The 23,614-nt window shown below is 42.9% G+C and overlaps 2 protein-coding genes across 2 annotated transcripts in view; both read left to right on the plus strand.

Annotated features, from left to right (window-relative positions):
• The window catches only part of frem1b (Fras1 related extracellular matrix 1b), a 66,499-nt gene extending 53,605 nt beyond the window's left edge, over positions 1 to 12,894 (plus strand). The window contains exons 34-36 of the mRNA XM_071344722.1: positions 11,669 to 11,787; positions 11,959 to 12,044; positions 12,141 to 12,894. Coding sequence (XP_071200823.1) covers positions 11,669 to 11,787; positions 11,959 to 12,044; positions 12,141 to 12,358 — 423 coding nt within the window. The 3' untranslated portion in view covers positions 12,359 to 12,894. The remainder of the gene's footprint in view (positions 1 to 11,668; positions 11,788 to 11,958; positions 12,045 to 12,140) is intronic.
• A 257-nt stretch (positions 12,895 to 13,151) lies between these two features.
• Positions 13,152 to 23,175, plus strand: LOC139540803 (ATP synthase mitochondrial F1 complex assembly factor 1-like). The gene is made up of 9 exons (XM_071344780.1): positions 13,152 to 13,433; positions 17,053 to 17,161; positions 17,410 to 17,463; positions 17,676 to 17,738; positions 17,857 to 17,907; positions 18,026 to 18,073; positions 18,460 to 18,555; positions 22,040 to 22,147; positions 22,386 to 23,175. The coding sequence occupies exons 1-9, from the start codon at positions 13,213 to 13,215 to the stop codon at positions 22,563 to 22,565; spliced, it is 930 nt and encodes a 309-aa protein (XP_071200881.1). The 5' UTR covers positions 13,152 to 13,212; the 3' UTR covers positions 22,566 to 23,175.
• The last annotated feature ends 439 nt before the right edge of the window (positions 23,176 to 23,614 follow it).

Genomic DNA, 23,614 nt, shown 5'->3' on the forward strand with positions numbered 1-23,614 from the left:
TTTACACACGCGTCGCTACTGATAGATGGTGCAGGAGGAGATGGCTGCAGTTTGACGGGCACCTAAACAATTGTGCTATTGTGTGTGTGTTTTTCCGCGTTATTTGGAACTTATTTTGTACATAATGTTTCTGCCACCATCTCTTATGACTGAAAAGAGCTTCTGGATATCAGGACAGTGATTACTCACCTCGTACTGGACAAAGATTTTTTTCTTTAAAGAGTCGGAAGCTAAAAATTTACTTCAGACACCCGACAAGGCCAAAATCCCTGTAATTTGCATGAAGAAGAGATGGAGATATCGGGGACGTAGGTCGGGGTGCCCTGTAAGGATCCGACGGCGAGTGAGTAATCAAATCAAATTTATTTATATAGCCCTTCTTACATCAGCTGATATATCAAAGAGCTGTACAGAAACCCAGCCTAAAACCCTAAACAGCAAGCAATGCATGTGTAGAAGCACAGTGGCTAGGAAAAACTCCCTAGAAAGGCCAAAACCTAGGAAGAAACCTAGAGAGGAACCAGGCTATGAGGGGTGGCCAGTCCTCTTCTGGCTGTGCCGGGTGGAGATTATAACAGAACATGGCCAAGGTGTTCAAATGTTCATAAATGACCAGCATGGTCAAATAATAGTAATCACAGGGAACAGGTCAGGTTTCCATAGCCGCAGGCAGAACAGTTGAAACTGGAGCAGCAGCACAGCCAGTTGGACTGGGGACAACAAGGAGTCATCATGCCAGGTAGTCCTGAGGCATAGTCCTAGGAAAGAGAGGAAAGAGAGAAAGAGAGAATTAGAGAGAGCATACGTAAATTCACACAGGACACCGGATAAGACAGGAGAAATACTCCAGATATAACAGACCCTAGCCCCCCGACACATAAACTCCTGCAGCATAAATACTGGAGGCTGAGACAGGAGGGGTCAGGAGACACTGTGGCCCCATCCGATGATACCCCCGGACAGGGCCAAACAGGCAGGATATAACCCCACCCACTTTGCCAAAGCACAGCCCCCACACCACTAGAGGGATAGCTTCAACCACCAACTTACCATCCTGAGACAAGGCCGAGTATAGCCCACAAAGATCTCCGCCACGGCACAACCCAAGGGGGGGGGGGCGCCAACCCAGACAGGAAGACCACGTCAGTGACTCAATCCGCTTAAGTGACGCACCCCTCCTAGGGACGGCATGGAAGAGCACCAGTAAGCCAGTGACTCAGCCCCTGTAATAGGGTTAGAGGCAGAGAATCCCAGTGGAGAGAGGGGATCCAGCCAGGCAGAGACAGCAAGGACAGTTCGTTGCTCCAGTGCCTTTCCGTTCACCTTCACACTCCTGGGCCAGACTACACTCAATCATAGGACCTACTGAAGAGATGAGTCTTCAATAAAGACTTAATTAAAGGTTGAGACCGAGTCTGCGTCTCTCACATGGGTAAGCAGACCATTCCATAAAAATTGAGATCTATAGGAGAAAGCCCTGCCTCCAGCTGTTTGCTTAGAAATTCTAGGGACAATTAGGAGGCCTGCGTCTTGTGAACGTAGCATACGTGTAGGTATGTACGGCAGGACCAAATCGGAAAGATAGGTAGGAGCAAGCCCATGTAATGCTTTGTAGGTTAGCAGTAAAACCTTGAAATCAGCCCTTGCCTTAACAGGAAGCCAGTGTAGGGAGGCTAGCACTGGAGTAATGTGATCAACTTTTTGGGTTCTAGTCAGGATTCTAGCAGCCGTATTTAGCACTAACTGAAGTTTATTTAGTGCTTTATCCGGATAGCTGTAAAGTAGAGCATTGCAGTAGTCTAACCTAGAAGTAAAAAAAGCATGTATTAATTTTTCTGCATAATTTTTGGACAGACAATTTCTGATTTTTGCAATGATACGTAAATGGAAAAAAGCTGTCCTTGAAACATGGACATCTTGATATGATATGTTCGTCAAAAGAGAGATCAGGGTCCAGAGTAATGCCGAGGTCCTTCACAGTTTTATTTGAGACGACTGTACAACCATCAAGATTAATTGTCAGATTCAACAGAAAATCTCTTTGTTTCTTGGGACCTAGAACAAGTATCTCTGTTTTGTCCGAGTTTAAAAATAGAAAGTTTGCAGCCATCCACTTCCTTATGTCTGAAACACAGGCTTCCAGCGAGGGCAATTTTGGGGCTTCACCATGTTTCATCGAAATGTACAGCTGTGTGTCATCCGCATAGCAGTGAAATTTAACATTATGTTTTCGAATGACATCCCCAAGAGGTAAAATATATAGTGAAAACAATAGTGGTCATAAAACAGAACCTTGAGGAACACCAAAATGTACAGTTGATTTGTCAGAGGACAAACCATTCACAGAGACAAACTGATATCTTTCCGACAGATATAATCTAAACCAGGCAATAACTTGTCCGTATAGACCAATTTGGCTTTCCAATCTCTCCAAAAGAATGTGGTGATCGATAGTATCAAAAGCAGCACTAAGGTCTAGGAGCAGGAGGACAGATGCAGATCCTCGGTCTGACGCCATTAAAAGGTAATTTACCACCTTCACAAGTGCAGTCTCAGTGCTATGATGGGGTCTAAAACCAGACTGAATCATTTCGTATACATAGTTTTTTCTTCAGGAATGTAACGGCGTTCTAGATCTTCCTCCTCCTCAGACGAGGAGAGGAGAGAAGGATCGGAGGACCAAGACGCAGCGAGGTATGTAGACATAAATTAATTTTATTGAAAGACGAACACGAAAACACTTGGAAATTTACAAAATAAGAAAACGACGTAGACGAAACCTGAACATGGAACTTACATACTACACGCAGAACTCACGGACAGGAACAGACTACATCAAACGAACGAACAGCCAAAACAGTCCCGTGTGGTGCACATACACAGACACGAAAGACACAGGAGACAATCACCCACAAACAAACAGTGTGAACAGCCAACCTATATATGGTTCTCAATCAGAGGAAAACGTCAAACACCTGTCTCTGATTGAGAACCATATAAGGCTGATTACAAGACCTAAACATAGAAACACAAAACATAGAAATGCCCACCCACACTCACGCCCTGACCGACTAACACATACAAAACAACAGAAAATAGGTCAGGAACGTGACAAGGAAAGCAGTGTGTTGCAGCGCAACAGCTTTTTAATTTTTTTTTGATAGGAATGGGAGATTCGATATAGGCCGATAGTTTTTTATATTTTCTGGTTCAAGGTTTGGCTTTTTCAAGAGGCTTTATTACTGCCACTTTTAGTGAGTTTGGTACACATCCGGTGGATAGAGAGCCATTTATTATATTCAACATAAGAGGGCCAAGCACAGGAAGCAGCTCTTTCAGTAGTTTAGTTGGAATAGGGTCCAGTATGCAGCTTGAAGGTTTAGAGGCCATGGTTATTTTCATCATTGTGTCAAGAGATATAGTACTAAAACACTTGAGTGTCTCCCTTGATCCTAGGTCCTGGAAGAGTTGTGCAGACTCAGGACAACTAAGCTTTGGAGGAATACGTAGATTTAAAGAGGAGTCCGTAATTTGCTTTCTAATGATCATGATCTTTCCTCAAAGAAGTTCATGAATTTATTACTGCTGAAGTGAAAGCCATCCTCTCTTGGGGAATGCTGCTTTTTAGTTAGCTTTGTGACAGTATCAAAAATACATTTCGGATTGTTCTTATTTTCCTCAATTAAGTTGGAAAAATAGGATGATCGAGCAGCAGTGAGGGCTCTTTGATACTGCACGGTACTGTCTTTCCAAGCTAGTCGGAAGACTTCCAGTTTGGTGTGGCGCCATTTCCGTTCCAATTTTCTGGAAGCTTGCTTCAGAGCTCGGGTATTTTCTGTATACCAGGGAGCTAGTTTCTTATGACAAATGTTTTTACTTTTTAGGGGTGCAACTGCATCTAGGGTATTGCGCAAGGTTAAATTGAGTTCCTCAGTTAGGTGGTTAACTGATTTTTGTTCTCTGATGTCCTTGGGTGGGCAGAGGGAATCTGGAAGGGCATCAAGGAACCTTTCGGTTGTCTGAGAATTTCTAGCATGACTTTTGATGCTCCTTGGTTGGGGTCTGAGCAGATTATTTGTTGCGATTGCAAACGTAAGAAAATGGTAGTCCGATAGTCCAGGATTATGAGGAAAAGCATTAAGATCCACAACATTTATTCCATGGGACAAAATTAGGTCCAGAGTATGACTGTTGCAGTGAGTAGGTCCGGAGACATGTTGGACAAAACCCACTGAGTTGATGAGGGCTCCGAAAGCCTTTTGGAGTGGGTCTGTGGACTTTTCCATGTGAATATTAAAGTCACCAAAAATGTGAATATTATCTGCTATGACTACAAGGTCGCTGTATATGGCCCAGGAGGCCTGTAAACAGTAGCTATAAAAAGTGATTCAGTAGGTTGCATAGATTTCATGACTAGAAGCTCAAAAGACGAAAACATAGTTTTTGTTTTGTAAATTGAAATTTGCTATCGTAAATTTTAGCAACACCTCCACCTTTGCGGGATGCGCGGGGGATATGGTCACTAGTGTAACCAGGAGGTGAGGCCTCATTTAACACAGTAAATTCATCAGGCTTAAGCCATGTTTCAGTCAGGCCAATCACATCAAGATTATGATCAGTGATTAGTTCATTGACTATAACTGCCTTGGAAGTGAGGGATCTAACATTAAGTGGCCCTATTTTGAGATGTGAGGTATTACGATCTCTTTCAATAATGGCAGGAATGGAGGAGGTCTTTATTCTAGTGAGATTGCTAAGGCGAACACCGCCATGTTTAGTTTTGCCCAACCTAGGTCGAGGCACAGACACGGTCTCAATGGGGATAGCTGAGCTGACTACACTGACTGTGCTAGTGGCAGACTCCACAAAGCTGGCAGGCTGGCTAACAGTAATATCTTATGTTTCACCGAGTCGTGGTTGAACGATGACATGGATAGCATACAGCTGTCTGGGTTTTCGGTCCATCGGCAAGATAGAACAGCTGCCTCCGGTAAGACAAGGGGTGGCGATCTGTGTCTATTTGTAAATAACAGCTGGTGCACGAAATTGAATATTAAGGAAGTCTCGAGGTAAGCTGTATGTCATGATAAGCTGTAGACCACACTATTTACCAAGAGAGTTTTCATCTATATTTTTCGTAGCTATATTACTTCCGGCGCCGACCGAGATGGCCGCCTCGCTTCGCGTTCCTAGGAAAACATGCAGTATTTTGTTTTTTTATGTGTTATTCCTTACATTGGTACCCCAGGTAATCTTAGGTTTCATTACATACAGTCGGGAGGAACTACTGAATATAAGAGCAACGTCAACTCACCATCGTTACAACCAGGAATATGACTTTCCCGAAGCGGATCCAGTGTTTTGCCTTCCACCCAATACAATGGATCTGATCCCAGCCAGCGACCCTAAGCGACGCCGAAAAAGGGGCAAACGAAGCGGTCTCCTGGTCAGGCTTCGGAGACGGGCACATCGCGCTCCACTCCCTAGCATACTACTCGCCAATGTCCAGTCTCTTGACAATAAGGTTGATGAAATCCGAGCACGGGTAACATTCCAGAGAGACATCAGGGATTGTAACGTTCTCTGCTTCACGGAAACATGGCTCACTCAAGAGACGCTAACGGAGTCGGTGCAGCCAGCTGGTTTCTTCACGCATCGTGCCGACAGAAACAAACATCTTTCTGGTAAGAAGAGGGGCGGGGGTGTATGCCTTATGATTAACGAGACGTGGTGTGATCATAACAACTTACAGGAACTCAAGTCATTGATCTAACCTGATCTAGAATTCCTCACAATCAAATGTCGACCGCATTATCTACCAAGGGAATTCTCTTCGATTATAATCACAGCCGTATATACCCCCCCCCCCAAGCAGACACATCGATGGCCCTGAACGAACTTTATCTGACTCTTTGTAAACTGGAAACCACACACCCTGAGGCTGCATTCATCGTAGCTGGGGATTTTAACAAGGCTAATCTGAAAACAAAACTCCCTAAATTCTATCAGCATATCGATTGTGCTACCAGGGCTGGTAAAACCTTGGATCATTGTTATACTAACTTCCGCGACGCATATAAGGCCCTCCCCCGCACTCCTTTCGGAAAAGCTGACCACGACTCCATTTTGTTGCTTCCAGAAACTAAAACAACAAGCTCCCTCACTCAGGTCTGTTCAACGCTGGTCCGACCAATCTGATTCCACGCTTCAAGACTGCTTCGCTCACGTGGATTGGGATATGTTCCGCATTGCGTCCAACAACAATATTGACGAATACGCTGATTCGGTGAGGGAGTTCATTAGAAAGTGCATTGACGATGTCGTACCCACAGCAACGATTAAAACATTCCCAAACCAGAAACCGTGGATTGATGGCAGCATTCGCGTGAAACTGAAAGCACGAACCACTGCTTTTAACCAGGGCAAGGTGACCGGAAACATCACCGAATACAAACAGTGTAGCTATTCTCTCCGCAAGGCAATCAAACAAGCTAAGTCCCAGTATAGAGACAAAGTAGAGTCGCAATTCAACAGCTCAGACACAAGAGGTATGTGGCAGGGTCTACAGTCAATCACGGATTACAAAAAGAAAACCAGCCCCGTTGCGGACCAGGATGTCTTACTCCCAGACAGGCTAAATAACTTTTTTGCTCGCTTTGAGGTCAATACAGTGCCACTGACACGGCCCGCTACCAAAACCTGCGGGCTCTCCTTCACTGCAGCCGAGGTGAGTAAAACATTTAAACGTGTTAACCCTCGCAAGGCTGCAGGCCCAGACGGTATTCCCAGCCGTGTCCTCAGAGCATGCGCAGACCAGCTGGCTGGTGTGTTTAAGGACATATTCAATCAATCCTTATCCCAGTCTGCTGTTCCCACATGCTTCAAGAGGGCCACCATTGTTCCTGTTCCCAAGAAAGCTAAGGTAACTGAGCTAAACGACTACCGCCCCGTAGCACTCACTTCCGTCATCATGAAGTGCTTTGAGAGACTAGTCAAGGATCATATCACCTCCACCCTACCTGACACCCTAGACCCACTCCAATTTGCTTACCGACCCAATATGTCCACAGACGACGCAATCGCAACCACTGCACACTGCCCTAACCCATCTGGACAAGAGGAATACCTATGTGAGAATGCTGTTCATCGACTACAGCTCAGCATTTAACACCATAGTACCCTCCAAACTCGTCATCAAGCTCGAGACCCTGGGTCTCGACCCCGCCCTGTGCAGCTGGGTCCTGGACTTCCTGACGGGCCGCCCCCAGGTGGTGAGGGTAGGTAACAACATCTCCACCCCGCTGATCCTCAACACCGGGGCCCCACAAGGGTGCGTTCTGAGCCCTCTCCTGTACTCCCTGTTCACCCACGACTGCGTGGCCATGCACGCCTCCAACTCAATCATCAAGTTTGCGGACGACACTACAGTGGTAGGCTTGATTACCAACAACGACGAGACGGCCTACAGGGAGGAGGTGAGGGCCCTCGGAGTGTGGTGTCAGGAAAATAACCTCACACTCAACGTCAACAAAACAAAGGAGATGATTGTGGACTTCAGGAAACAGCAGAGGGAGCACCCCCCTATCCACATCGACGGGACAGTAGTGGAGAAGGTGGAAAGTTTTAAGTTCCTCGGTGTACACATCACGGACAAACTGAATTGGTCCACCCACACAGACAGCGTTGTGAAGAAGGCGCAGCAGCGCCTCTTCAACCTCAGGAGGCTGAAGAAATTCGGCTTGTCACCAAAAGCACTCACAAACTTCTACAGATGCACAATCGAGAGCATCCTGTCGGGCTGTATCACCGCCTGGTACGGCAACTGCTCCGCCCACAACCGTAAGGCTCTCCAGAGGGTAGTGAGGTCTGCACAACGCATCACCGGGGGAAAACTACCCGCCCTCCAGGACACCTACACCACCCGATGTCACAGGAAGGCCATAAAGATCATCAAGGACAACAACCACCCAAGCCACTGCCTGTTCACCCCGCTATCATCCAGAAGGCGAGGTCAGTACAGGTGCATCAAAGCAGGGACCGAGAGACTGAAAAACAGCTTCTATCTCAAGGCCATCAGACTGTTAAACAGCCACCACTAACATTTAGTGGCCGCTGCCAACATACTGACTCAACTCCAGACACTTTAATAATGGGAATTGATGGAAATTATGTAAAAATGTACCACTAGCCACTTTAAACAATGCCACTTAATATAATGTTTACATACCCTACATTACTCATCTCATATGTATATACTGTACTCTATATCATCTACTGCATCTTGCCATCTTTATGTAATACATGTATCACTAGCCACTTTAAACTATGCCACTTTATGTTTACATACCCTACATTACTCATCTCATATGTATATACTGTACTCTATACCATCTACTGCATCTTGCCTATGCCGTTCTGTACCATCACTCATTCATATATCTTTATGTACATATTCTTTATCCCTTTACACTTGTGTGTATAAGGTAGTAGTTGTGGAATTGTTAGGTTAGATTACTTGTTGGTTATTACTGCATTGTCGGAACTAGAAGCACAAGCATTTCGCTACACTCGCATTAACATCTGCTAACCATGTGTATGTGACAAATAAGATTTGATTTGATTTTTATTTACCACCACAAACCGATGCTGGCACTAAAGCGGCACTCAACAAGCTATATAAGGCCATACGTAAACAATAAATATATCACCCAGAGGCGGCACTCCTGGTGGTCGGGAGCGTCACCAGGAGCGTGATCAACGTGATCAAGACAAAGAAGAGGATTGTGGACTACAGGAAAAGAGGACAGAGAACGCCCCCATTCTCATCGATGGGCTGTAGTGTAGCAGGTTGAGAGCTTCAAGTTCCTTGGCGTCCACATCACTAACAAACTAACATGGTCCAAGCACACCAAGACAGTTGTGAAGAGGGCACAACAAAACCTATTCCCCCTCAGGAGACATTTGGCATGGGTCCTCAGATCCTCAAAGGGTTCTACAGCTGCATCATCGAAAGCATCCTGACAGGTTGCATCACTACCTGGTATGGCAACTGCTCGGCCTCCGACCACAAGGCACTGCAGAGGGTAATGCGTACGTCCCAGTACATCACCGGGGCTAAGCTGTCTGCCATCCAGGACCTCTATACCAGGCCGTGTCAGAGGAAGGTCCTAAAAATTGTCAAAGACTCCAGCCACCCTAGTCATAGATAGCTTTCTCTGCTACCGCACTGCAAGCGGTACCGGAGCGCCAAGTCTAGGTCCAAGAGGCTCCTAAATAGCTTCTACCCCCAAGCCATAAGGCTCCTGAACAGCTAATCAAATGGCTACCCAAACTATTTGCATTGCCCCCCCCCCCCCCCCCCTCTCTCTGGAACACTGCTGCTACTCTCTGTTATTATCTATGCATAGTCACTTTAATAACTCTACCTACATGTACATGTTACCTCGACACCGGTGCCCCCGCACATTGACATTGACTCTGTACCGGTACCCCCTGTATATAGCCCCGCTATTGTTATTTACTGTTGCTCTTTAATTATTTGTTATTCTTATCTCTTTCTTTTTTTTTGTATTTTCGTAAAACTGCATTGTTGGTTAAGGGCTTGTAAGTTAGCATCTCACTGTAAGGTCTACCTACACCTGTTGTATTTGGTGCATCTGACAAATAATATTTGATTTGATTTGTGTTGAGATCATAGCAAGAGCTGCATGTAGCCACGTATGCAAAGAAATCATATCCTTTGCTATTTAGTGAGTTATTATCCCAGTTATAGATATTTTGTCGTCAGTAATAGGGGAGTGATTGCTTCCTACAAGAGCACAAACCGTGTACATTTCTAGACACCTTTTGAAAAGTTAGTCAGGTAAAGAGCTTTTTTTTGTCTTAAAGGGGCAGTGTAGAATTTTGAGACAGGCTTGAAAAAGCTAAGTAGCCAATAGGCAAAGGGTAGCATACTTTGTCTGATTCGCTGTAATAATGTTACGGGAATAATAATGCATTTTATTTTGTAAAGTGGTTTCTTGCATCAAACAACACAACAACATTTTCAGTGACCTTGTCTGAAGGACAAGTGGATAAACAGGGTAATATCAAGCCTACGTTGAACACCACATATTGGCTGCTACTGTAGGCTGAATGATAGAACAGCTATTTCCATGTTAAAATGTTATGGGATGCATTTCCTCCATGGTAGGCCACTCTGATAGGCCTACATTATGATCAAATAGCCACAGTTGCCTTCTTGGCCACTGTTAAAACTGTAACTTAAAGCAGGTACAGACTCAGTGTTCACAGTAAACGTGCGCTGGAACTTGCACAGAATTTTCACAAGTGTCAAGTTTGCACTCAGTAGACCTGAAATTTGCTCAGTGCCGAAAAGTTTAGGGAACATTGGTTGGATGTTTTGGATGGAGACACACGAACTGACTGGCAATCTCAAAGCCCAGAAGAGTCTTAGTCTAGTTATAATCAAATAAACTATTTCTATGTAGGTCAGTCTTGAGACCACATATTGAGTGTCTCGGTCTTGTCTCGGTGTACTTGGTCTCAGACAGCGAGGATTCATCATTTCTTGCCGAGACCAGCGGAGTAAAAAACGTATAATTATCAGCTTCCATTCAGTCAGCGCATAAAACCGCTTTGCCAGGCCAAATATGTACACTTCTTTCTTGAAACATGAATATTTTAATAGCCTTCATATCTATTATAGACATGTTTACTCAGTGGCGAACCTATAGGCCTTCAGTGTGTGACAGGATTGTGTTTATGAAAGGACAGCAACCGTAATACCAGCGCACTCATGTACCAGTGAACTTTCTAAAACACAAATGGCGATTGTGTAGGCTACTTTGTACATGATTTCTCTATTGTACTACATAATTGATAAATCATAATACATCCACTACACTACTTTGATACGCATCAGTATATGCAATGCCCACTGAAAATAAAACTGGGTATACGATTTATACCTGCGTATACCCTCCACTATACCGCTGTAGTGGAGGGTATACGCAGGTATAAATCGTATACCCACTTTTTTTCAGTGGGCATTGCATATACTCAATTCTTAATCCCTACTGATGCGTATCAAAGTAATGCAGTGGCTGTATTACAATTGATCAATTGTGTAGTACAATAGAGAATGTTAACCCTAAGCCAACAAAAACTGAAGAGATTAAATCAAAACATCATTCAAAATAACAATATAGTTATCATAATTTGTATATTATTATAAGAATTATTGTATAAATCCTTAGCCCTTCTCTGAAGGCGTAGAAAGCCTATTGTTCCCCACTGTGTTTGGGTTAGTAATAATTTGTAGTGTGGCTCTATTTACCCTCAGTATGCATTTTTAACTATTTTGAATGTCTAGAGAATCCATATGTTGTTCTGAAATATGAACACAGAAATACTGGACATTTTGAACTCTTATTACGGTGGTGATTTGGCAAAATTGCAATCATGGTCTTGAATTGAACACATTTTTCTTGACTCGGTCTCGGACCCCTTGTCACCCTCCCGGGCTCTGTCTTGACTCGATCTCTCCCCCGCCTCCGGTCTTGACTCAGACTTGATTTGCTCTGGTCTTGAATCGGTCTCGAACACAGCACTATTTAGAACATCCACCCATTCATTCATTCTCTCTTTCCTTCCCTGTATGGCCCAGGCTGGGAGGTCAGTGAGCACTTCCTGCCCCACGGGTTGGAGCCACTACAGGAGGCACTGCTACATCCTGAGCCCTGGCGTGGCCAGCTGGAGCAGTGCTCAGCGGGCCTGCACCTTACTGTAAGGAGAGCTGCATTACATGTACTACTCATAGGCCCAGGTTAAAAGTAGTAATCTACTGCTATATAAGGAATGTCTTTAGTAGCCTCTAGCCATTCTGTTGGTTCTGGAGGATAGGTGATCCGCCTATGCATTAACTACTAATGTTCTGTTTTTAATGCTCTTTCTAAGGTTTGACAGCAATCTAACAAGTGTCCAGTCGAAAAAAGACATGGCTTGGTTATGGAAATTTGCTGGGAAACAGGCCTTTTGGATCGGTAAGGGGAACATTGCTATATTCTCTGTTCGCAAATTATCTGACAGCAGAACACAGAGTTTTATTTTTCCTGAATACTTGTTTCATATGTTTACAGGCCTGTCAGGCAGCCCGGGACATTGGACCTGGATGGACGGCAGATCCATGTCATTCTCCAGACTCAAGAGGGACCGAGCCCAAGAGCAGCGGCCCGAGAGTGCTGCCTCTAGATCCACATGTGTGTTAGCCCAAAGCCAGAAAACATGGACACCCATGACCTGCACCACGGCACCAGAACGCAGATACATTTGCTCTTCACCAGCACAGAATCACTGAAGAGGAATGTGGATTACCACACTTAAAGGGCAATACCAACACAAATATTGGCAATATTTTATTTGGGGTAGTGTGCTATAGATGTTTAACTACAGTAACTAAGCACAAGCTGAGTCATTGATAGTGTCAGCTGGTTTTCCAGGGTGGTTGAAGGATACATGGCAAACCTACTAGTTATTGCATGTCGATAGAGAGTTTATTCATCATCTGAGAATCAAAATATCACATGTAAAGGACTATCCAAGTAAAGTGAGACCCAAATATACATTAGTTATTTTATAGAGGAAAATGTCAATGTAACTACATTACCCTTCAGATAAAAGATAAGCCATATACTGTAAGTGGGTGCTATTCTAGAGGGTGGGTGGGGTTAGGAACTAAATTACTGTAGTACTACATTGTACTACGTTGTACTTCAGTTCAAACACCGAAAGGTTTAATTTCCTTAAAAAAAGATTGTCTCTGACATTATTTACAGTTTACCTTGAAGCTGCTCTGTAAATTTGTTCATAATAAAAATCTTGAATCTTCTAAAATGTGTTTTCACCCTTGCTACTATTCTAACATACTCTGTGCATTTATGTGCATTACTGCTGCATTCCAAGCTTGTTTTGATGCATTCCAAACTGATTTTGAAATGAATGCAAATGTTTTAGAAGACTGTTGTGTTGTGATTTGGGACATTTTTGGATTGAATTAAAATGCTCAAACCACTTGATTAACAAAAAAAGACAAACATTTAGGCATATCCATATAGTTATATGGGCCTTTCTCATTTACTGTGTTTGACACACACAGAACAGGTCCTCGGAACGGTTTTTAAGTTGACAGTGTTTCTTCACGGCGCTTTATTTATGTGCGACAACGACGAAGGAAATATGGCGGCGGCCATGGTGCAAATGTCTTGTTTGTACCGTGGGATGCTAGCGGTCAGGGCAACTGGAATACGACCGCTCATCCCAGGTCTGGTGCCGTCGCATTTTAGAGCATTTTCTGTGAAGAAAGAGAAAGAGCCGGAACTGGAAGACAATCCATATTATAATAAATATCAGGAAAAGATAAAGAAACTACGAAAGTAAGCGCAAAGTCAAACGCTAGCAAAGATTAGTTAGCACCAGGCTAATATGCTTGTCACTGGATAATGAACAGGGCAATGAAATACCCAGGTGTAATAACCATGGGTAAGACCTGGTGACCGTTAAGTATTGCCCTACTGTGTTATCTAGCTATATATGTGTATGTTATGTAACGGTATGTATGTACAGTTGAAGTCAGAAGTTTACATACACCTTACATACACCTAAACTCAGTTTTTCACAATTCCTGACATTTAATCCTAGTAAGAATTCCCTGCCTTATGTCAGTTAGGATCACCACTTTATTTTAAGAATGTGAAATGTCAGAATAATAGAGAGAATGATTTATTTCAACTTTTATTTCGTTACATTCCCAGTGGGTCAGACGTTTACATACACTCAATTAGTATTTGGTAGCATTGCCTTTAAACTTGTTGAACGTGGGTCAAACGTTTCAGGCCCATTCCTCCTGACAGAGCTGGTGTAACTGAGTCAGGTTTGTAGGCCTCCTTGCTCACACACACTTTTTCAGTTCTGCCCACAAAATTTCTATGGGATTGAGGTCAGGGCTTTGTGATGGCCACTCCAATATCTTAACTTTGTTGCTCTTAAGCCATTTTGCCACAACTTTGGAAGTATGCTTGGGGTCATTGTCCATTTGGAAGACCCATTTGCGACCAAGCTTTAACTTCCTGACTGATGTCTTGAGATGTTGCTTCAATATATCCACATAATTGTCCTGCCTCATGATGCCATCTATTTTGTGAAATGCACCAGTCCCTCCTGCATTAAAGCACCCCCACAATATGATGCTGCCACCCCGTGCTTCACGGTTGGGATGGTGTTCTTCGGCTTGCAAGCCTCCCCCTTTTTCCTCCCAACATAATGGTCATTATGGCCAAACAGTTTTTGTTTCATCAGAGCAGAGGACATTTATCCAGAAAGTACAATCTTTGTCCCCATGTGCAATTGCAAACCGCAGTCTGGCTTTTTTATGGCGGGTTTGGAGCAGTGGCTTCTTCCTTGCTGAGCGGCCTTTCGGGTTATGTCGATATAGGACTCGTTTTACTGTGGATATAGATATTTTTGTACCTGTTTCCTCCAGCATCTTTACACAGTCCTTTGCTGTTGTTCTGGGATTGATTTGCACTTTTCGCACCAAAGTACGTTCATCTCTAGGAGACAGAACACGTCTCCTTCCTGAGCGGTATGACGGCTGCGTGATCCCGTGGTGTTTATACTTGCGTACTATTGTTTGTACAGATGAACGTGGTACCGTCAGGTGTTTGGAAATTGCTCCCAAGGATGAAGCAGACTTGTGGTTTTGATTTTCCCATGGTGTCAAGCAAAGAGGCACTGAGTTTGAAGGTAGGCCTTGAAATACATGCACAAGTACACCCTCAATTGACCAAATGATGTCAATTAACCTATCAGAAGCTTCTAAAGCCATGACATCATTTTCTGGAGTTTTCCAAGATGTTTAAAGGCACAGTCAACTTAGTGTATGTAAACTTCTGACCCACTGGAATTGTGATACAGTGAATTATAAGTGAAATAATTGCTGGCCAATCAGATTGCTCAGATGACAGAGTCTGCAGTAACGTAGGAGGCATAAAAGAAAGCTACGGCAAAATGTATACTGTGAGATTTTAAATCAATGTCTAGAGAGAGACTGTCAACGAATACAGCAACGAGCTGCTGTTTTTATGAATGAGTTCATGTTTAAGTTCTTACTCGGCACTGTCAACACTTTGTATTCAACACTTTTATAAGCCATAAAATGTGCTTTCTTCCTATTTACACTCAGCGCTACAACAAGCACTGCAGCTGTAAAGAATGAGTAGGAAAGTGTATTTATAGGCTTGCGTTGTTGTTGTTATTATTAGCGGCTTGGGTCTTTTTTGATATCAAGGAATATTTCACTTTCTCGGTTAATAGGAGTGACCTCATGAATTTGTGCCTGAGGCAGAAATAATGCGGTGCGACTCGAGTTTCACCATCAGCTGGAAGACGGTGCCCCTTTTTGGTCAGTGTCAGTGGAGGAAAGGGAGAGCGGGGGATGTTGAGAGATGGACCCTCAGTCTGCTGCTCTCCCTCCGCTGAGACTGACCATCTGATGCAGGCACCATCAGCCCAGTAAAATAAAAAAGCAAATTATTTAAACGTATGCTCACTCAGCTGTGTCTCACAAGTAATACAACAATGGATCTATTACTGGTGGGATCATATAGCCTACCTCAAATTTTGAAATATATATATTTTTTAAATGTCCCGAACAACAATGCATTGGCAGGTAAATTCAAGCAAAGCCAGTATGCGGTGATAATGTGTTGGGCCCATAGGTTACTGCACAAACCTCATTGCTACAGTACTGTTTTTAATTGGTTATTGTTGCATAGGCTTACATTTTTTAAGTCATGTTACTAAAAAATCAGTGCTGTAGACCTCGGCATGCATTTTGACTCAGAAAGTGATCTTGACTCAGAAAAGGTTGGTGACCACTGCTCTAGGCTGACCATAAGCTCTCAAACTCTAGGTGGCATTTTTCAACCATTAGCTTCGCCCACGACTACCTCAAAGCAAGTTTATTTATATAGCCCTTCTTACATCAGCTGATATCTCAAAGTGCTGTACAGAAACCCAGCCTAAAACCCCAAACAGCAAGCAATGCAGGTGTAGAAGCACGGTGGCTAGGAAAAACTCCCTAGAAAGGCCAAAACCTAGGAAGAAACCTAGAGAGGAACCAGGCTATGAGGGGTGGCCAGTCCTCTTCTGGCTGTGCCGGGTGGAGATTATAACAGAACATGGCCAAGATGTTCAAATGTTCATAAATGACCAGCATGGTCAAATAATAATAATCACAGTAGTTGTCGAGGGTGCAGCAAGTCAGCACCTCAGGAGTAAATGTCAGTTGGCTTTTCATAGCCGATCATTAAGAGTATCTCTACTGCTCCTGCTGTCTCTAGAGAGTTGAAAACAGCAGGTCTGGGACAGGTAGCACGTCCGGAGAAGAGGTCAGGGTTCCATAGCCGCAGGCAGAACAGTTGAAACTGGAGCAGCAGCATGGCCAGGTGGACTGGGGACAGCAAGGAGTCATCATGCCAGGTAGTCCGGAGGCATGGTCCTAGGGCTCAGGTCCTCCGAGAGAGAGAAAGAGAGAAAGAGAGAATTAGAGAGAGCATACTTAAACTACACTTCCTGAGTTAGGCTTTTACACAGGCTTTCGGAGCATGATAGATAGTGATTGAGCACAGGTGGTCGCATCTGTTCTTATGTAAACAAGCGCTGTTACATGAAGATAGATATAAGCGTGTGGGAACTCTAACCCTTACCCTTTCAACGTGTGTATCAATTTAACCTTTTTGTTTTTTGAAAATGTATTCCCAACTGACATGAAAGATAAGGTACTTTTGCTTCCAAAACCGTACCGCAATCATGCGTGTCAATGTTCAGATTGAGCGTCTGGGCTCTTAACAAAACACCCCGGTACAGAAGAATCCTTCGTCCAATGACTCTTATGTGTCATGGATCTGCGTCATGATCACGGGCTACGCTGACCTGTACCTTAGTTTTGAATTTACACATTTCCTAACCAGAAGTTATTTCATTTTTTTTTAGTGCCAAACCTCAGGAGTTCAATGCTCGGTTCGAGAAGCGAATTGAAATCAAGAGGGAGCCTCTTGGACACTCTAAACAAGCAGAGTTTGTCAAAGTCATGGAGCAGGAGGTAAGTTAATACAGAACATATTTTGTTGGGTGTAATCATAATGCTTAAACATTGTCTGTTAGGCTACCTACCGTTGCTTTGGGGTGCGTGCATCCTCTTCCCTGTTGTAGAAGTCTTTACGCTGAAAGACTGCGAGCCCATAGATGTATCTTTGACAGCCTTCGTACCAATATGGTCTACACCAATGTAGGGAAACACTGTTTGATTGACTCCAATTTGATATGAAACAAATCTTACCTTATTTGCAGTTGGAGAAGCGTGACAAGCAGGCTGATGGTTCAGGCAGATTCACTAAAGACAAGGTGAAAATTAACAAATGCTGTCCTCGATAGCATTGTAAATTACTGAAGAGAATGTGGAACAGCATTGATTGATACTATTGACATTATTGGATTGCATTTGTATACAGCTTTTCACAAGGTTTATGAGCCCATTACTTGTCACCCATGTATGAGGGTAACTCACCCCGTACACCTGGGTGATCCCATTAACATCTTTTTTTGTTTTTGCAAAGACCCTAGGATCTATCCTCAACTTGGACTTGATCCGGGATAATTCAGGAGAAGAAATTGCAGAGGTATGGGTATTTACATATTTGGAGATTAAATGTCATATCTAGGTAAAGAACCATGTTATTTTTCATGTTCTCATAAGAGGAATGAAACATATGTTTAACTTTCATTCTCTGTTTTCAGCTGTGGGGGCAGTATTATGCCACAAAAGACACCATCAGTGCTGTCATACCAGTAAGTTTGCTATTTTGTCAGAAAACACTTTTGCCAGTAATTTGACTTGCTTTGCATAACTATTTATTGACCTTAACAAATGTTTTCTTGTAATTGCATAATTATTCCTCCATTTTAGGCTCACATTTTTGAAGTAATTTTCAACCGAGCTAAGTCGAACCCCGCGGTAAGAATCCCACTGCTCAGTGTCTATTAGAACTGTGCTGTAATATGTCAAAATATTTGATGATAATAACGTGTGTTTGCAATGACATTGCATACAAATTGGCAAATTACAAATTCTTTGCCAATTTGTCTGGCGTAATGACTAAAGTCAGAGCAGATGTGATTGTAACATGCAATAAAGACCACTTGGTGGCAGTATTGCTCCAATAAAGAATGCATTTTATTATTTTGAGATGTTATACTCTCGAGTTCACAATTGGAACTCTTGTTGGTTGATGGTCGCAAAGCAGAATGATAGTAATTTAATGTCAGATAGTTTAGTAAAGAAACAGTTGAAAATAGACAGCAGTGATGATGATTAACAATCTGTGACTCCCCTATCTCCAGTTCCTGTATGCGTTACCCCAGAAGGAGGGCTATGAGTTCTTCCTGGGCCAGTGGTCGGACCACGAGCTCCATTTCACCTCCCTCATCAATGTCCAGGTATTATTCAAATATCCCAAAGAATGTTAATATTCAATTACTTTCTGAGAAATAAATGTGTGTATTTTTTGTAGGGGTGAAATGCTTTGTCTAAAATGAAATAAAAGTATTTGTCTGACTTTGCTACATAGCCTACGAGGATAAACCATTACATGAATATGTTTATAAAACAGTTTTATGATTGTTTTTATGAGCGCCCCATACAAAAGACGCACTAGTATCCTACAACCGAGGTAAAGTTGGTTTTACATTCAAGACATTCAACAGACGTTCGCTAAAAGCCATTTACAAATGTAAAATTCAATAACTAATTCACTGTTTGTCACAGAATCATCAAACTAGATAGTATTTATTCTATACATTTTATCCCCTTTTCGTGGTATCCAATCGCTAGTAATTACTATCTTGTCTCATCGCTACAACTCCCGTATGGGCTCGGGAGAGACGAAGGTCAAAAGCCACGCGTCCTCCGAAGCACAACCCAACCAAGCCGCACTGCTTCTTAACACAGCGCGCCTCCAACCCGGAAGCCAGCCGCACCAATGTGTCGGAGGAAACACCGTGCACCTGGCCCCCTTGGTTAGCGCGCACTGCGCCCGGCCCGCCACAGGAGTCGCTGGAGTGCGATGAGACAAGGATATCCCTACCGGCCAAACCCTCCCTAACCCAGACGACGCTAGGCCAATTGTGCGTCGCCCCACGGACCTCCCGGTTGCGGCCGGCTGCGACAGAGCCTGGGCGCGAACCCAGAGACTCTGGTGGCGCAGATAGCACTGCGATGCAGTGCCCTAGACCACTGCGCCACCCGGGAGACAAATTTCTTGTTAACAAACTATAGTTTTGGCAAGTCGGTTAGGACACAAGTAATTTTTCCAACAATTGTTTACAGACAGATTATTTCACTTATAATTCACTGTATCACATTTCCAGTGGGTCAGAAGTTTACATACACTAAGTTGACTGTGCCTTTAAACAGCTTGGAAAATTCCTGAAAGTGATGTCATGGCTTTAGAAGCTTCTGATAGGCTAATTGACATAACTTGAGTCAATTGGGGGTGTGCTTGTGGATCTATTTCAAGGCCTACCTTCAAACTCAGTGCCTCTTCGCTTGACGTCATGGGAAAATCAAAAGAAATCAGCCAAGACCTCAGAAAAACATTGTAGACCTCAAGTCTGGTTCATCATTGGGAGCAATTTCCAAATGCCTGAAGGTACCGCCTTCATCTGTACAAACAATAGTACGCAAGTATAAACACCATGGGACCACGCAGCCGTCATACCGCTCAGGAAGGAGACGCGTTCTGTCTCCTAGAGATGAATGTACTTTGGTGCGAAAAGTGCAAATCAACCTTGTGAAGATACTGGAAGAAACGGGTACAAAAGTATCTATATCCACAGTAAAACGAGTCCTATATCGACATAACCCGAAAGGCCGCTCAGCAAGGAAGCAGCCACTGCTCCAAAACCACCATTAAAAAAAGCCAGACTACGGTTTGCAACTGCACATGGGGACAAAGATCGTACTTTTTGGAGAAATGTCCTCTGGTCTGATGAAACAAAGCTTGGTCGCAAATGGGTCTTCCAAATGTACAATGACCCCAAGCATACTTCCAAAGTTGTGGTAAATGGCTTAAGGACAACAAAGTCAAGGTATTGGAGTGGCCATCACAAGGCCCTGACCTCAATCCCATAGAAAATGTGTTGGCAGAACTGAAAGCGTGTGCGAGCAAGGCCTACAAACCTGACTCAGTTACACCAGCTCTGTCAGGAGGAATGGGCCAAAATTCACCCAACTTATTGTGGGAAGCTTGTGGAAGGCTACCCAAAACTTTTGACCCAAGTTAAACAATTTAAAGGCAATGCTACCAAATACCAATTGAGTGTATGTCAACTTCTGACTCTCTACTATTATTCTGACAAAAAAAACATGAAACTAGGACATTAAAACACTGGCATAATTATCATCCACATCCATTCACTTAAAATATGTCTTTTAAAGTATAAATATGCTTCTAAGACCACTGTCTTTCTGGACATTTTAAAAGGTTTGCCAATAGTTCTTTCTGCAAGGAATGTGAATTGAAAGGGATATGTAGGCGACGTAGTTTCTCCACTGGTACAATGGGTATAATGTGTGGTAGTTGCACACCTCCCTGCTGTTTTATGTAGAACTGATTTGGGCCAGTTGATTTTTGTTTTTCATTATCTTTTGTGACAAACCTAATTTTCACATTGGCTTTGTGCTAGCAGTTTAAGAGAGAAAGAGAGCAAATAGCATAGGGACAGCCTAGTTGAAGTCCTAATTTTTAATGGTTAGTGCCAGTAGATTGCAGAGGGGTTCACATACAGGTCAGAGGCAAATCATAATGTATACATTTAGCCCAGATACAAAACATGTGTCGTCCACTTCTTGTGTTATTGTTATCCACCCTCTGGTATCTTTCAATACACACAGTATATATGTACACTACCGTTTAAAAGTTTGGGGTCACTTCGAAATGTCCTTGTTTTTGAAAGAAAAGCAAAAAAAATTGTCCATCAAAATAACATCAAATTGATCAGAAATACAGTGTAGACATTAATGTTGTAAATGACTATTGTAGCTGGAAACAGCTGATTTTTAATGGGATATCTACATAGGCGTACAGAGACCCGTTATCAGCAACCATCACTCCTGTGTTCCAATGGCATGTTGTTAGCTAATCCAAGTTTATCATTTTAAAAGGCTAATTGATCATTAGAAACCCCCCTGGAATTTTCATTCAAAACAAAAGTTGTAAAAGTATGCTAGACTTTTATAGAATAAATCATATGAAGTTTGATGTTTCTGTGACAGTGAATTAGTTATTGACTTATACCGCTTTAAATGGCATCTTATAGATTTTCTGTATTTATATCAAATCTAAACTGGAATTTTTATTCAAAACAAAGGTTGTAAAAGTATGCTAGACATTTATAGAAAAAAACATCTCTATTTTTATGTTTCTGTGACAATCGATTCATTAGTTATTGATTTTTACCATTTTAAATGGCTTCTGGCGAATGTCTGTTGAATGTCCGAATGTGTGAATATAAAACCATCTTTACCTCGGTTTTCCTACATGCGTTTCACACTTGTTGTTATTGTCAGTCAAGCAAAGCGGTGTTTCCCCAAACACATTTCTTCTTTAAAACACATGTATTTCAACTCTCCGGATATCCGAAAGTAAAAAAAACATGATATTCAAATAGATAGTATAGATCAGGACTCTCAACCCTGTTCCTGGAGAGCTACCGTCCTGTAGGTTTTCATTCCAACCCTAATCTACCACACCTGATTCTAATAATTAGCTGGTTGATAAGCTGAATTAGGTTAGTTACAACTGGGGTTGGAGTGAAAAGCTACAGGATGGTATCTCTCCAGGAACAGGGTTGGAGACCCCTGGTATAAATGATATACTACTATATTGTATAACACATTATGTTTTCCTGACCCTCTCCACAGACCATGGGAGAGCACGCCCCCAGTCAGTTGATCCTCTACCACTACTCAGACTTGCAGAAGGATAAGGGTGTAGTGCTGATGACTGCTGAGATGGATCCTAAGTTTATGGTAAGTTGTTTCTAACAAGCCATTGTACATGGTGCAATGCAGTTCCGCTCGATCATAAAAATGTTGAAGTCAGTGTTTGAAATCAGCAGCAGAAGAATCCAATTATGCATATGCTCCACGTGCAACTTAACCGTTACCCATACAGTCTAATCAGACGTGTATACAAACAGCACATTAATAAATGATACTTGTTGTGGTCTAAGTAGAGGAAAGCTTTTAACGAAACACTCTTTTGCAGACCGTACATCTGGCTCAGTGCTTGGCCAATCAGGTGCAGCTGTTCTACGGAACCCAGCGGCAGGAGACCTTCCGATTGGTGGAGACCTTTAACCACAAACCAGCCGACTTCAAACACATGGCAGTGATCGCTGAGTTGGAACAGAGCGGCATCAATCCTGCACTCACCTCTGGAAACTAGATCTAAGAGTTGTCAGACTGTAAAATGATGCTCCAATTCACCACAGGATTGGAATCGCCAGAGGACGTGGTCATTCATTTGGAGCCTCTTGCGTTTGCGGGGGATAATGGATGAAGTCTGTTGCTTGGGACTTATGACCAGGTTGAGCAGATTCATCAGTCAAAATGTATGCTAAATTCCTGGGCATAGATGATGTAATGAATCAGTGTTATTTAATCTTATCAAAGCCTTAAATGTTCTTCCTCACCTCGTCTCTGTCAATCTTACAGTTGCACTTGACAGTAGTCTCATCTTCCATTTTTAGGGCCTAGGTTACGTCCCAAAAGGCCCCCTATTCCCTAAAGAGTGCATTGAATTTAACCAGAGCCTTATGAGCCCAGGTCAAGGGTAGTGCACTAAAAAAACAGATTAGGGTGCCATTTGGGACGCTATCCCAGTGTTTTATGTTTTCCCATCGAAATATGCATGTTATTTTTGTGTACAATAACTGCAGGAATTTTGCTTTCAAAACATAAGGGACTGTACAATGAGGTTGTGTACATACCTATCTAGCTTTGTGGTTGACACATGGATGAACTGTGTAATACAGTAAAAAAAAATGGTTAGACAATTTGCCTCCTTTCTTTTATTATACTGGTACTACATGGTTACATAGTTGTTACTTGAGCGATCACTAGTGGTCACATGTTATTCACCTGTTGCGCTCTTTATACCTTGTAATCAATTAGAGGTATTGACAATACCATACTGTTCAAGCGGGGTATTCATAACATGCAAATGTTGTACGGTTATGACAATGCAGATATGATTTTCTGGTTGTGTACTTTGCACAATCAACATAAACAACATTGTGAAGTGATTTACTGCAACTCAGACCAGTATAAATGTATAGCTATATTTTTACTGGTAGCCTGCCTATTTCATGGATGAGTCATGTAGGCTAATATAATCAAAACCGTGCTATTTCCTGTAATTCCGTTCTGTGGTCTGATAGGCGTCTGTTCCTACAGAGGAGTGCCGGTCTACACATTTGCTCCATTCCATTCACA

Source organism: Salvelinus alpinus, chromosome 16 (genome assembly GCF_045679555.1).
Source record: "Salvelinus alpinus chromosome 16, SLU_Salpinus.1, whole genome shotgun sequence".
NCBI classification, from domain to species: Eukaryota; Metazoa; Chordata; class Actinopteri; order Salmoniformes; family Salmonidae; genus Salvelinus; species Salvelinus alpinus.